Source organism: Rattus rattus, chromosome 4 (assembly GCF_011064425.1).
Source record: "Rattus rattus isolate New Zealand chromosome 4, Rrattus_CSIRO_v1, whole genome shotgun sequence".
Lineage (NCBI taxonomy): Eukaryota > Metazoa > Chordata > Mammalia > Rodentia > Muridae > Rattus > Rattus rattus.
This window is the reverse complement of record NC_046157.1, coordinates 64,941,049-64,956,766: the sequence shown is the minus strand read 5'-3', so window position 1 is coordinate 64,956,766 and position 15,718 is coordinate 64,941,049. Positions and strand designations below refer to the sequence as shown.

Below are 15,718 nucleotides of genomic sequence, written 5' to 3'. Positions count from 1 at the left end.
CATTTCTGTTCCGAGAGCTTACAAGGGGCAGGGTCAAAATGGAGATGGTAGGATTCCCTCAGGTTAGGATTTATAAATGGAAAAATAGGCAAACAGCCAACTCACCTGTACTCATTGTGGAACCCCGTACCAGAACCGCAGTGACAATCCAGTTCTTCTTTTAGGCAAAAGCTGGATGGCTATTCAAAAGAGATTGGTACTTTTCATGTAGAAAAGTTTCCTTACATAAGACATAATGTGTGTGTGTTCTTTAGTAGTTGAATACTCTTGGTTTTGTTTGTCCTTTTTTGGATACTTTTTGTTGCTAAGTTCTTGGATAAATGCGGTACATTGGAGGGTGCATTTTTATGTCGCCTTGTGATTTATGTTAGATACACAATTGATTCTTTTCTCCTGAAGCACAAGCAGGAGGACCAGACTATCTAGAGCAGCCATCAAGGAGTGACTTGTCAAAACACTGGAAAGAAGAAACTCTCCGAGTGATTGCCAAGGCATCACATGATCACGAAGATAAAGGGCCAGAGACAGTTTTGCAGTCGGTAAGAACTTTTCTCCTGGCTCTCGGAACACAGCCATGTACTGCGTTCTCACAGTGTAATGCAGGAGCGCCCTGCCTGCTGTCAGGGGACACTGTGCCTTTGCCATGAGCATGATCTGGGAGTGTGGGCTGTCAGTTCCTCAGCTTAGGAGTTTAAATAAAATGCCCTCTTCAGTTTCTGTTTTCCTGTCAGAGGTCTAAAAAGACTCAAAAACTACAGACTAAGTTTTTCATTTGACTTGGAATTTAAAGAGATACAAAGTTCAACAGTACTTTTCCCCTTGGTCTGTGATATACTGATACTGCAGTAATTGAGAAATTAAAAGACAGTTGTCAATGTTCTGTGGAAAGTAGTTAACAATAAGTGAGAATATTACGAGAAAATAAATCCGATGTGCAGTTTGTGCCTATCCTGGATAGAAACTCTGCGCACTTTAGTTTGTTGAATGGGAGTAAATTGACCAGAGATGTAGGGTTGAGTCAGTGAGTATGAGTTTAAAAAACACGTCAAGAATTTTGTACTGTGACTCCCACCCCATTTTTAGTAGTTAATATAGACAGCCCCATGCAGGCTTATTGGAGCTCCATTAGGAGAAGATCCTTGTCCTTAAGAACTAGAGACAATAGGATAGTTCAGAAACTTACATGACAAGATGCTGTACTTTACAAGTCTCAGCGTAGCCTGCTACCTTAAGACACCCATTAATCAAAATTTCCAGTAAATAAGTCATTCTACAAGTTATATTATAATGAACTGAATAATAAACAGAAAATATATTACAGTCTTCTTAATATGAAAATTAAAAATATTTTAAGGCTATAAATTCTGCAAGTGTCTTAGATTATGTAAATAATTTAAGAACATCTGCTAACTCTAAGTTGTTTCTTGGTAAATACTTTGCCTCTTGAGTCTGAAAACTCTGCTCTTGGGGGCCTTGGGAACAGGAAAACCTGGGAAACAAGGACAGACAATTGGCACCGGGAGCATACTTTTACCAGTATAAAACTTTAACTTGGGGTCTTCATAAATCGGCGCCTGCAGTCATTAAACCCTAAGGTAGATCATACTTTTAGCTGGGTCAGAAAACCAAAATCATAATTTGTAATATAGAATCATGTTTCATCTTAGTTCAGCTAATTATAAATATTCTAACTCACGTAGCCGTCGCATTAATTCACATGACCTAGATTCACTGGTGTGGGTATCTTCTTAGAAATTAGCTCAGGTATGAGAGAAAGGAGACTGCGGTGGGAAGTCTGGACCTGTGGAAGGGTTGTGAGCTGCTAGCATCTGAGTGGTTTGTGGCTCTTAGTCTCGGGATTATTGCTTAGGACGCTGGCAACCTCTTCCCATTATCTTTTCCCAGTTATACTTAGCATAGACCAGGAATGACAGTGACAGTCCTGAGACTTCAGATACCATTTCTGTGACTTTTGGGATGATCTCCTTTCTTACTAGAAATGCAATCTTGAGTAAACTTTTTACTTGAGTTACAGTTTTCTTTTTTTCTTCAAAATTAAAGGGACTGAGTGAGGTCAATGCTGAGCATTTCGTGTAGTTTTGGGTCATTTTGGTAGTGGGTGTAGGTGTACAGGTTCCGTCCCCTCAGGTACACAGCACCTTAGGTTCCAGCTGCAGAGGAGACTCCTCGGAAGACTTAGAAGCACAGAGGCTATCAGCAGTCCTCAAATGTCTGGGCAGCTGGCTTTCCTAGAGAATTGCTTTGATTTCTAACTGATACTTGGGAGTCTGCAAAGCAGATGGCTCGGTCAGCTTGGCCTACCCACTTTACCTGTTTTCTGTCAGTAGAGTCCTTGTATTTAATTATTAAACGGGGCGCTATATCAGTGCCCCGCTGACATGAGACGGACTCCTGATGTCAAAATACAACAAACCACACTCATGAACTCCACCGTCCCTTCAGTTTGACGGAGGAGAGTTTGCTCTGGGTTGGATTTGCAGTCACACATACGTTCTATAGTCCTGTGACTCGTGTTCTCAGTCCCTTCTATGAGAACGATTTTTATAAAACCATACAACCAGTGAGTTCTGGGCTATTTTAATGGTTTCTGTCTGACCTTCCTCATTTATGGCCTTTGTTTAGTTTGTGTTAATTTGCTCACTATGGGTGAAATAATAGATAATTAAAAATAAACATTTACTTTAGTACACCTTCACCTAGTTTATATGAAAAATATGCTGAATGAGTTTGAATTCTGCTGTGCTTGTAGAACCTCTTTCCTTCCAGGATTATCAGTGTCAACGTTATGCTTTTGAAACTTAACAGTAGCAAAAAGGGCTTATTATTGTTAACTGAACTCCTCCCGCCCCCCAGACAGAGGTCCTGGTAGCTATTTTTTGAAGTATTTTTTATTTCAATTATATTTCACATAATTATACGTACATGAGTCTTTGCATGCAGGTTTGTACACACGTAGGTGCAAGTGTCCTACGGAATCCAGAAAGGGACATTGGGTCCTGTCGAGTTGGAGTTAGAGGTAGGGTGACATACCTGACATTGGTGCTGGAAATTGAACTTAATTTCTCTGCAAGAGCAGGATGTGCTCTTTATCAGGAGCCATTTCTCCAGGTCCCCTTTTCTGCCTTTAAAATCATAAATTGGGTTGCTAGTAAGTCACCACTAAAGTCCCAGCATGGATTGGAATTTACTGGTTTACTTTTCACCTTTGTTAATGGACACCTCACAAAATGTCTCAATGCTAGATGTATTAACTATTTTTAATTACAACACATTCATCTCTATAAAATATGTGATAGTATGAATAGTTTAAAATTATTGCAGTATAAATTATTAAAGGTATTTTACTAAAATAATGTAATGATTTGCCTATATCTACTATTTGTAACAGCTGATAAACACAAGATACTTAAATATAAGCTCGTGATCACAATAGCAGTGCAGGGTGAGTACTTCCTTTGTAGATGATGAAAATTCTGATCAGTAGAGCACCCAAAATGTGTTACAAAATAACACTTTTAAGATAAACCTTTCTTTTAAAAGAACAAATACTATTCTTGACCATTACTTGTGTTTTCATTGTTAAAGTCTATTTAAATATGTATTATGTATATTAAATATATATATGTAAATATATATAATATGTAGAATAGAAGAAGATATGTACAACATTAAAATCCTCTTCTATTTCAAATAGGAATAAAAATTGTAAATGTTCTTATTCATATTTCATATTTGAGCTCCTGCCTATTTTTGATTAAGAAAGCTTTGACGCACAGTGCAATGGCTGAAGCAAGCTGCCCAGATCCTTCCTGTGCTTTTGCCGTCTGCTGACTGAGAAATAGACGTTCACACTCTAAACCTGCTGGTTGAACAAGACTGTGTGAAAGCCTTACCCTTGCAAACTGCTGGAATTAGAGGGTAATTTTCATAGAATTGCAACAAAGACTTTCTGGAGTATCTAGCACTGTTTGTCTGTTCCAAATACTACCCACCATTCAGTGTGACTCTGGTCTTTGCTATTTTTAAATACTTTAAGTCTAAAATGCTTGGTGAGAAGCTACCTGAAGTATCCAAAGTACAAAGAGAAAGGCTAAGTTTTGTGTTACAGTTTGATTACTAAACCTGGTGCTAATGTTTATTTTTAAGTGGTTTCATTTTTTATGTAGTAAATACAGTATGGAAAGAGATTATAAGCCTCTGTACATAAAGAGATTGTGTCCGTCATTTTCTTTGCTAATGTGCTTACCAATGATTTTCTTCTGCAGAAACCTGAAAATACCACCAGCCAACCCCCTTCTAATCAGCAAGCTGTAGAGGTGCAGATTCCTCACATAGGGAAGTTTATGATTGAGTCAAAGGAGGGAGGGTATGATGACGAGGTACCTTGGTTGCAGTGTTCCGCACGGTTTGCACCCACACTTTGCCAGTATGTGCAAGCCCATAGGCATGCCTGTGCCACACACTTAATGTCTGTTGCTGCACAACGTCCAGCTTTGCCTCGTGCTTGAAGCCTCACCGGCTACTAACAGAACCTGGGTACCCAATGTAGGACGAAAGGGTGAAGCCTCGGAAATAGATGGAAAGAATGAATTTTTAACGTCACTTCACTCTCAGGCTGAGAATTAGAGTAAGATTTGCTTAGTTACATGTATAATGCCATTTTGCATTTCAAAATAACTATTTTCCTAGCATACTACTAAACTACTTGTATAATTTACTGTATACTTTGCCCATCATTCCCTACCACCAGAAAGCCCTGCAGATTGATGGCGAGGTGGATAACTGAGAGCTTTGCTGCTATGACTCTCGCTGTAACAACAGCTAGGATGTCTGGTACTGCCTTCTTTTCTATTGTCGTCCCATCGTCCTCCTTCTCTTCTGCTTGTCTCAGTTACCTTTTACTCCACCAGCCTCCTGTGTTTTTCTTTCTCATGATAAAGTTCTTTTCAATACAGTTGAAACTCAGTTGTTTTGTTCCATCAGATTACTATCATCCCTTTTTATGTATTTCCCCTTGAAATTCTTTCATGTGGTCCTTTTCTGCGTTTGAGAGAGGACAGATGAGCAGTTTTGGAATATTGACAGTAGGAGATGGGGAGGCCAGGGTGATTTATGGTCAGAGAGATACCACAGCTTTTTAGTGTTCATATCTTTGGATAAGAGCTGGATGTTAAATATAATTCATTCCTGAAAATTTTCTTCCTGAATTTTAATTATGAATATGTAAAAATTAATCATCAAACTTACAGTTGTTATAAAGATATTAGTATCACTGTGCCAATATGAGAAAGCATGTCTACAGAAAGACTAGATCTGAGAGAGAGGGACTGATCAGAGGACTTGTGTAAGCAGGCAGTGAGTGGAGGTCACAAGCAGCCCTCCATGTATAATCCAAACTACAAGTGTGAGTCATAGTTTTAGGGAATCCGCAGGGGTAGCCGCAGTGAGACGGGGTCGTGGTACTTATTTCAGACATTTAAAAGGCAAATAGCCAAGAATGATCCATTTTGTAAATAGGGCTTACATATCGTATACAGTATGTGAAGTACTATATTACACTGTTCCATGTTTGCGCTCATGCAGACTGATCCAAGCTAATAAAAGTACTCATTTACTCTGAAGCACCAAATTGCTTGTTTTCAGTGTGAGCTGGTTTTGGCCTTTGTGAAAGGATTGTGATTACTCACTCAGTACTACCTTTGGTGGGAAAGCTTCCTTCCGCTACTTAGACCTGCTCGCTTTGCTGTGCTCTGTTGGAGTCCTTGCCTAACAGCGCATGTGCCTCGAGACTCTTGGTTTGCTTACCAATACACTCGATGCACAGTTGTACGAAGCTCCCCAGCCCTGGAGCAGGAGTGGGATCCAACTGGAGTTTTTAGAGACTCCACAGTCCTTGAGCAAATGTACAAGCTCTTCATGGATTTACTAAGTGTTGGTTCCCTCTTTGAAATGGTTCTCTCGGAAAAGTATTCATTTTCTGCTTTGTCCAGAAGGGGGTGTCTTCTTACAATTCTGCACTTTAGAAGGAACGCTTTCTGTACTCTGTACAGATGGGCGTCCTGTAAGCCACTGGACCACTGCTCAGATGACTGAATGGTGCTTTCCCTTGTGCATCAGAAAACATTTGCTCTTTTATAAATGCACCATTTGATTCCTAAGCGCTAAAGAACAAAGGGCCTTTAAGTTGCATGTAAATAGTTTGTTTCTTTTTGTTAAAGGTGTTTTGCTTTTGTTTCTTCATTTTCCTGTTAACCATTCAGAAATGCTTACTTTCAATCTCTGTGGCAGATCATGATGACACCCAGTATGCAAGGCATTATCATGGCGATAGGTAAATCCAGGAGTGTGTATGACAGGTGTGGCCCTGAAGCAGGGTTCTTTAAGGTACTAAACATTTTCATTGAAAATATTGTGATGTCTTACAGCACCTTATCTCTTTAAATACATTTCTTTTTTTTAAGACTTATTTATTTAATGTATATGGATACACTGTAGCTGTCTTCAGACACCTCAGAAGAGGGCATCAGACTTTATTTCAGATGGTTGTGAGCCACCGCGTGGTTGCTGGGAATTGAACTCAGGACCTCTGGAAGAGCAGTCAGTGCTATTAACCACTGAGCCATCTCTCCAGCCCTTTAGATACATTTCTGTTTTCCTCTGTGAATTATGACAATCTGCTGTTCTAGGAGCTGCTGTGTGTAAGAATCCAGAATTTCTTTTCTTTTTAATGCAAATAATTCAAGGAAATGGGAACATTTTACTTGAGTTACTGTAGTAGCGTCTCTCATTCATTGCCAGTAATGTAATCCAAAGATTAAGGGCATTGGAGAGCAGTAGCTGGGCCTGGGTAATTGCCACTGGTCGTAGTTTATTTCTTACGTAGAGGTCAGACTGCGGGTCAGTATTGCACTATGTGTCCTTTAATTTGCCTGTTGACACTAAAGCAGTTCTCTGTTTTTGAAAATTATTTATTCAGTTCTTATGTTTTGCTTCTTCCTTGCTTTTCATCTATTCTGAATTTTAAATATTCTCCTCATCTCAAGGAGTGGGAGACCATCCAGTTGATTCCTTTCACCATCTCACACATTCACTTTTAAGTGTGCCCACTCTCCAGAGCTGTATTGTTTGTCCTTTTATTTGAAAGTCCTATGTGTGAGGCATTACTTTGTGAGATTTACCAAAAGACCTTGTGTGTGTGCGTGTGTGTGTGTGTGTGTGTGTGTGTGTGTGTGCGTGTGCTAGCTTGTGCATGCATGCTCTACACTCTAAAACGTTCCCTTCGTTTTCTGTGAGCTGTCATCACCCATTCTTCCTCAGAAGCCGGACCCTCCGAGCAGTGTATAGAGCAGAAGCAGTGCACTAATTTGCCATCTCAATGATTCCATCTGGATTTGTTGGAATTCATCAATTTTACTTAATTCCATGGACTTTTTGAATATCCAACTTGAAGTGTTAAGTTGCAAACATCTGTAATTATGGTTAAAGAACAAATTGATCAGCCTTGTAAGATACAATGAAAAAAATTTTAAAATAAATTCTCCTCTTTAAAAAAAATAGTTGAGAAGGCCACCAGAAAAAAATAAGCAAAAGGAGATTCGAATAGATTCTGCACGTGTTACTGTGTTCTTTATGAGTGTCTGATTCTATCGATGGTATTATTTCCTTCCCTCATTTTGCCTTTCATTTCCCTTTAATATTCCCCCAATATGCAGTTTTTTGGCATAGTTTTCTGTATTTGACATCAGTTCCTCTCTCTACCAGTTGCTTGAGTCTTCTCTTACTCTCTTTTTACCATTTTGAAATTTGTTTTAATTTTTATTTTCTGTCACTGGATATTTTGCCTACATTTCTACAGCATTGCTTCCATTACCGCACTTTGATTCAGTGCCCTCAGAGACCAGAGGACGACAATAGATTCTCTTGCAACAAGAGTTACATGTGGTTGTGACCCATCATGTGGGTGTCAGGATTTGAACCCAGGTCCTCTGGAAGAACAGCCAGTGCTTTTAACCATGGAGACCTCTCCAGCCTGCTGTTTCAATTTTGCATTTTCAGAGCAGTATAAACGCAGCTTGACTCTTCTTTACCCATGCATAGCTCAAGCTATTGTTACCTGGGACGTTCACGTGATGCATTTTCCGTATTTCATCTATTTATTCCTCACACCCTGGAGTACCAGGTGCTGATGTGCAGTGAAAGGGACAGCTTATAAAGAGAGTGAGAAGGGAGATTGTGAAACAGGGATTGGCTAGACAGATCATTAGTTATGCTCTACCTTTTTAAAGTGAAATAAACGTGCCCTTTTTTTTTTTTTACTATTTTTATAGTAAATACCACCCTTTACAATCTTTGATGATCCCAGATTAGTAAGAATTTCCAAGATTCATTACAGAAAATTGGCATTTTGAAGACTCAGAGTGGCTATTGACATGTGAGCCTGTGGTCTTTATTACATCTAGACCTCCTGGGGTATCCTTCCCGTAAACCGTCCACAGTTCTCTGGTGCTCTTCATCAGCGCTGTGTGCACACATCACTTGTAAGGATGGGCTGGCGCTTACCAGCATGGAAACTCAGTATTGGCCTTTATATGATGGCCTCTTCTCCCTCCCTGTGTTCCCTGAAGTATATACGGTGTGGTCTGTTCTCTTCAGTGCTAAATATGTAACAACTTGATGGAAAGGTGTTTTGCTCTGTGTCTTAACATTATCAGGAAAACCTTAAGTTGACCTTACAGAACTTATTGATTATGAGAGAAAAGTTTTTGACTCTGAGCCTGATAAGCACTATACTTATTAATGAGTTACGATCTGACCAATTCTTATGTTACTTACTGTTAGAATGTATATGTGTGTGTTGGGGGGGGTGCACACACCGTGAATCACATGTAGAGGTCAGAAGTCAACTTTATGGAGTCTGTTCTCCCTTTCTGCCTTCCTGTGGGCTCTGTGGGTGGAGTTTGGAATGCCAGTCATGCGGCGACACACGTGCCTTTATGTGGTGAGACATCTCACCACACACATGAGTTTCCAATGATAGATTTGATTGGCGGTGATTACCTTAAGAATTATCATAGGAAATTATCCTGTGGGAAACGTCATCTTACAAGAAACAGAAGTAAAGGATGCAGGTTAGGCTTGAGTAAGTGAACTGGTATGTTTAACCTTGACCTAGAAAGAGTCACACAGAGGTCTTCCCACAGGAGTCTACTGTATGTGTGTATCACAAAAGAGTTATAGGCAGGCAGAGGGGGCTAAGGTTCTCTACCAGATCCCTTTTCAAGTTGTCTTCTTTTGAGAAGATCGGTTTCCATTTTATGTATAAAATCTTTAAGTGAAATGGTTTAAAGAAAAGATTCCCCAAAAAGGCAAATTAAAATTGCTCCAATGAGAAAAATTAAAATCAAAGAGAGAGCTAAAATCAAAGGACAGTTGTAAAGGGCTGGTAGTAATTAAGTATTTGTACATGCTGTGGGAGCATTAGGTGATTATTACTTTGAGAGTAGCATGTTTATTTTCCTTGAAAGACATAAGCATCTTTAAAAAAATTGAAACTGTTGTCTGTAGCTATTACAGTAATACCCTTGTGAGATAAGCTGACTTCTGCGTTATGGAATAATGTTCTTGATAGGGTATCATTGCCTCCCAGTAATAATCCCAAGTGATACTATTACCTATTACCTATTACCACTATTACCTATTACCACTGCTCACCTTTCTTTACCTCTGATATGGAAAGTGAACTTAATTTATAAAATGACCTAAAAGTACAATAGTAGTAGGTTATAACCCAGTAGATTACCACAGAAGGAGCAGATGCCCATGTAACGACCAATCAGGCCAGGAAGTGGAACTCGTGAGGTGCTCCTGCATCACCTGTCTCCTCCCTTTAGTCTCCTCCCTCCATCAATTGAACAGTGCCCTTCTGTTGTAGTGTGCCTGTTGATGTGACGTTGTACGTATACATTGGAACCCTCGCTCTTCATTCTTTTCAGTGTGTCTGCCTCCAGAGCATGTTTAGTGTTCTGTATCACCGAATGCGCTGCCGTGGGACACACTGGCGTCCCTTCATAAGGTGCTTGATTGATATTAGGGTTCATAAGGCATGGCCCTGAACCCGGTGGGAGCCAGCAATAGAGTTTCAGCTTGGGTTTCTTCCTGGACGAATCTTGATTTCTAGTGTGGAAGCAAACATTTATTAAATGGCAATCTGTATGATGAGGAACAAAGGAAATTAGGAGGGATTACATAAAATAAAGGAGCTGATATTAGAAGTCTTCTTAGAGAAAGTCCTACTTCAACAACTAATACAGGCATGAAAGTATAGACTGAATAGTTCTCTCTGTCTCCTTCTGGGGATAGATATATTTACTTAAACTTATCCACATATTTATAATTTTCTACTCCTAAACTTATTTACTATATTAGTAACTTAAAGTAGGGTTACTCTCTCTGTGTCCTCACCTTATTTTTTTCTGTAGTTATTTTTTTATAATGTGGTGAGCAGTTTTGTAAGCCATAGCTCATACATTAACCACATTGTTTTCCCTTGGGCTTGAAAAATGAATTTAAACATTCTCTTAGAGCACACCACACCTGGAAATGATGTGTCCTTCTGCGACACACTGAGGAGACCATGGGACCAGAATCTCAGCATTCCTACAATTCATAACTGCTCTAGGTTGAGAAGTGGGTATAAGGTCTCTGTGGTGATGTGGCTAGTTTTAAATCCAAGTTTTCTAGCTTAATTCTGCAACCTGCACAATATACTAAATTATCAGACACAGTGCTTTCATTGAGACATCATAAAATTAAATACATAATCTATTTAGGAGGACGTCATTAGATAGTATCTGTCACAAACAATTCAGTTGAATTATTGGTTGGGATATGCAATTGACAGTTTTGTTGCTGGATGTTTGAGTCACTTCCAGTTATTAACATTATTCTGTCACTGAATACTTGGCACAAATATAGGAGACTAGAATTACAAGGCCGAATTACTTGCTAATTTTAAGTGCTGTTAAATGGCTGTCGTACGCCTTCACTGTATCATTGGTTTTCAGCGTATTGACAGTTAGATTTGTGTAAGCATCAGTGTCTTTGCAGAACTATTTTGCCTGCTAGTATTTAACATAACTGTCTTTGTCTATTTTATATTGTGGAAGATTTATTTATCTATATTAAGTATATGATAATTCAGTAGTAGTTTTCCAGTTGCATTTTGTGGTTTATAATTTGTATTTTATACTTCTTTATAGTATGAATTTTAGTAAGTACATTTTAAATAAACATAAAAAGCCTTTATGACTGCTTTTAAAACTACTGAAATCATTTATTCTATGATTTCATGCTTGACTTAGATTATAGGATTTAAAATTTCTTCAAATAGAAAAAGATCTAATACTTCCAAAGATTTTTTGTATAATCTATCTTTTATTTTATACTGATTTAAAATGCCACCTTTATCATACAATAATTCTCCATAGGTAACTGGCATTGTTTATGTCTCTGTATTTTACTGGTATATTTTTCTAAGCAATGAACATATTGCCTCAGGCATCATTAGTATGTTTGACATTTTATTCAAAAAAACCACATGCTCATTTTATAAAAGAAATACTTTGTGAAACTTTTTAGTTTTTATGATTATTTAGAATTGTTACTTTTTTGCTGAACACTTAGAGAATTTGAGTTCAAGTGTTAATTTAAGATGCAGTTGGAAATTATGTTTTAATGATTGGGTTATTTTTAAAAAGGCACCAGATATGGCTTTTCAATCTGGTGTCCTTTGTTATGTCTTTTCTATAAGGTTTCACCATTTTGCTAGATAATTAGCTTATATTTTACATTGTTCTTAGATGCATAATTGTTTTATTACAAGATGGTACTTGCAAGTTAGGATAAACAAATATATTTTTAAACATTTCTCTTATTAAAATTCTATGCTTTTAAACAAATTTTAATGTAGTCTCTTGATTATGTTATTAAACTGTTCTTCCAAAAAATCTCATTACTTTCATAATAGCTGTTTATATGATTAAAAAAAAAAGCTGCTTTTATCAGGTTGACTATAGACTTTAGTATATATTTTTAATGTTAGGATAATGGTAAGAAATTCCTTTGTTAAGTATCACCTTATCAAGTTAATTGTCGAAGGCTTTATTTTATTTCATAATAAAATGTCTACTGGAATATAGACATTGAGCCTTTTAGTGTCAACAAGGTTTATTGATTATAATATTTCATAAGTATGTTATATTATTGCAATATCTACAATAATTATCTTAAAATATTTCTCAATATAGACAGCCAAAGTAATAAAAAGTATAATTAGAAACATGATAGAAACTCATTTGAGGCAGTTCATCATGTTAGCTTTAATCCAGTGGCAGCTGGATACAACTGCTAGTAGAAATGGCCCAGATTGTCTGTCCATTGCTGTTACTAGTTGAGAAAGTACAAATGGGAAGTGTTGTGACTAGATTCACCTTGGAAAATTAAGAGACTTACTGAGTAAATCTAGAAGATCAGCACATAAAATATAGGGGTATATAATTTTTTTCTAATGTTTAGAATACATTGTTTTTTAAAAGTACATGTGGCTCTCCTCACCAAAAATTAAAAAGTAAGATGTTTTAAAAGAAATCATAGTGAAAAGTTTCTATGTGCCTGACAGTATATCTGGAGGGGAAAGTCATTCTTCCCTGAGAAAGGTACTTTTGAAGATTTGTATCACTATAACAAATGAACATCATCTTCTATTTGTAAGGCTTTGTTGTTTAGAATGAACTGACTAACCTTAAGTATTATTTGCCATAAATATTTCAATATATGCTTTTAATTATTTTTCCTCTATAACAATATAGCTTATAGGATTACTTGAAGTTACACACAAAAAGAAAGTGAAGGGAAAAAACTAATACACTTTTAAATTGAATAAAATTTTTGTAATGTGTGTTGTATGTAACCTAAGGTATTTTATGATTAGCAGAGCTAGAATTTAGATATAAAAATAAAGGAAATTTTTGACAGTTATTTTTAATGATGTGGTCTTTATCTGATTAGTTCAGCAGTATTTGATATGTAAGTCTACAAATATTCAGTTATATAATCTAGATTGTGTTCATATGTTGAAAGATATATTAATATTCTGTGTTATGAGTTCTTTTGAAGCATTTTATGGCTAAAGAGCAAGTGATATTATAGCATGTATCATTGCTATTACTATAGTCATAAAATCCAAGTACTCTAGTAGCAGTCATAGTCACTTGAGGTGACTAGGACCCAAGTACCTTACTGTGACTGCTGGTGAAATAGGTGTAGTTTTAGTGTAACTGCCCACAAAAGCCTCGCTTTCATGTACGGGTCTGGGTGTTCAAGGATTGTCCAACTCCTCTGGAACTCTGGTATGTAATCTAGTGCTGCCAGTGCACACAGCACCTCTAGTGATGTCCCAAGACAGACTTTGATGGAGCTCTGGCACAAAAGCCTACATTTCACAAAGCAGTCCACACCATGTGCAGACACACTGTGTCATCACTTCTGTGTGTAGAAACATAAGAACATTTGAAAGATGATGGGATAAGGAAGGTTCTATGTAGTTGGTCATTCAGAGAATTCTTTTAAAGTCTGGAATGTGGAGACATGTAAATGAGCCAGCTTATACATTAAAAGGTAAAAATGAACATTTAATTACCATGAAAATAGTGAAGAACTTCAACTTATAATTAATTAAAATCTTTGCCTTGTTTCATTTTCTAGGCAATAAAATTAGAGTATTCAAGGCTGGTCAAGTTGGCCCAAGAAGATACCCCACCAGAAACAGATTATCGTTTACATCATGTCCTGGTCTACTTTATCCAGAACCAGGCACCAAAGAAAATCATTGAGAAAACATTACTCGAACAATTTGGAGATAGAAATTTGAGTTTTGATGAAAGGTAATATAAAAACACAAAGCATCTACTTGATGTGTTCATACTTTTCTTATTGTTCTGGTTACTTTGGTTTTGCAAATCACAAGTCTGTCTTTTGTGTGTGCAAAAACTATAATAAAATAGAGCACAAACCTTTCCCCCATTAATTTGGTATTTGCATCTCCATTTCACTAAAATTTCTAGCTATGCCCTTTTAAAGTTTTACCTAAAAGTAATTTGGATAATTCAAATTATGAATAAAGAAAGCACTCTTGTATGGAAGAAAATGTGATTTTTCAGCATCTATACTGTGGGGATTTTAGGCCAGGTAATTTTATTGTAGGCTTCCGTGTGATTTATCAGATACAGTAACATCTCTAACCAGTACTGTGAGAAGCCAATTCTGGGATTACAAAGATTCAAGCATCTCCCATATTTTCCCAGTAGCCACTAAAACTGGAAAGTGAGCTTGCCTCTCTGGGCAATCCATGAAGAAAGTCTAGCCATGTATACAGAAAATAGACATTGATAATTCTTTGATATGGAGGATGATATAAAATATTTAATTTTTTCACCTGCAACAATTTTTTTCAGAATGTGCTATAACACTTGTAATGTTAATTATTCTCTCATTAGTCTGAATTTCATTTAAAAGACTCTAGATATTTAGCTCAGTGGTAGAGCGCTTGCCTAGGAAGCGCAAGGCCCTGGGTTCGGTCCCCAGCTCTGGAAAAAAAAAAGAAGAAGAAATACAAAAGATTCTAGATATAGAGGTTCAAGTTACTAAATGTTACTTATTTTTTTCCTGAGACACTTTATAACCTTCATTGACTTTTGGAACTCACTGTATAGACCAGGCTGGCCGTAAACTCACAGAAATCTTAAATCTGATTTCTGAGTGCTGGAATTAAATGTGTGCACCATTGTATCCAGCTATTTTTTAATTCTTTAAAAAAGTTATTCAGGTTTGCGTGCATTGTTGGGGGTTGGGAGTAAGTCTTGCTTGCCATGGTACATGTGCGAAGTTGTCTCTGTGGGGTTGGGGTGGTGAAGGGAAAGAAGCAAGCCGCCGTGGTGTACGTGTGAAGGTCGGAGGCCCGCTCTGGCACTGTGGGCTGTGCGGATTGACTGGTCAGGACGTCAAACCCTTGCTCCATCCCCCGGCACTTGTGGAGGTTTTGTTTTTCTGTGTCTCATAATTTAGTTTTGTGCAACATGCTTTTACAGTTTTTATGGATTTTGTTTTTGATTTAGAAATGTTTTTCTTATATTTGAAGGTGTCACAACATAATGAAAGTTGCCCAAGCCAAACTGGAAATGATCAAACCTGAAGAAGTGAACTTGGAGGAATATGAGGTATATGCTTTGGGGAAATACTGACCTCTAGTTGACACATTCCATATGTCAGAAAGGAGAATAGAACTACATGTTTTAAATGACTGAAACACTTTAAAGAAAACCCTTGGACTTTATGTTTATAAGTGCTCTTGTATTTCATAAACTAGTTTTCAATCACTTCTAGCTTCATAAGTGCAATTCATTGCATTAATGTGGAAATTGCAGGTTTAGGAAGGGCCTACTGAGCATCTTCTGAGCACTGCAGTTGTATTGACTGATTTCATCCAGATATTAGCCTCCAGTTCCATGGGACAATGACCGAGTGGCCCTCTGACCTCCACACAGTTACCCTGGCAACATGTCTCTCTCCCTCTCAGACAACATTCGCACACACACACACACACACACACACACACACACACACACACACACACACAAATACA

General features: G+C 37.5%; 1 protein-coding gene across 2 annotated transcripts in view; it reads left to right on the top strand.

Moving 5' to 3' along the window:
• Positions 1 to 15,718, top strand: part of Usp25 (ubiquitin specific peptidase 25) — a 101,798-nt gene that overhangs the window by 78,352 nt on the left and 7,728 nt on the right. The window contains exons 18-22 of one of the 2 annotated variants that reach the window (XM_032900515.1): positions 400 to 539; positions 4,287 to 4,400; positions 6,310 to 6,405; positions 13,783 to 13,961; positions 15,215 to 15,293. In XM_032900515.1, coding sequence (XP_032756406.1) covers positions 400 to 539; positions 4,287 to 4,400; positions 6,310 to 6,405; positions 13,783 to 13,961; positions 15,215 to 15,293 — 608 coding nt within the window. The remainder of the gene's footprint in view (positions 1 to 399; positions 540 to 4,286; positions 4,401 to 6,309; positions 6,406 to 13,782; positions 13,962 to 15,214; positions 15,294 to 15,718) is intronic. The other variant, XM_032900516.1, reaches the window with a different exon arrangement.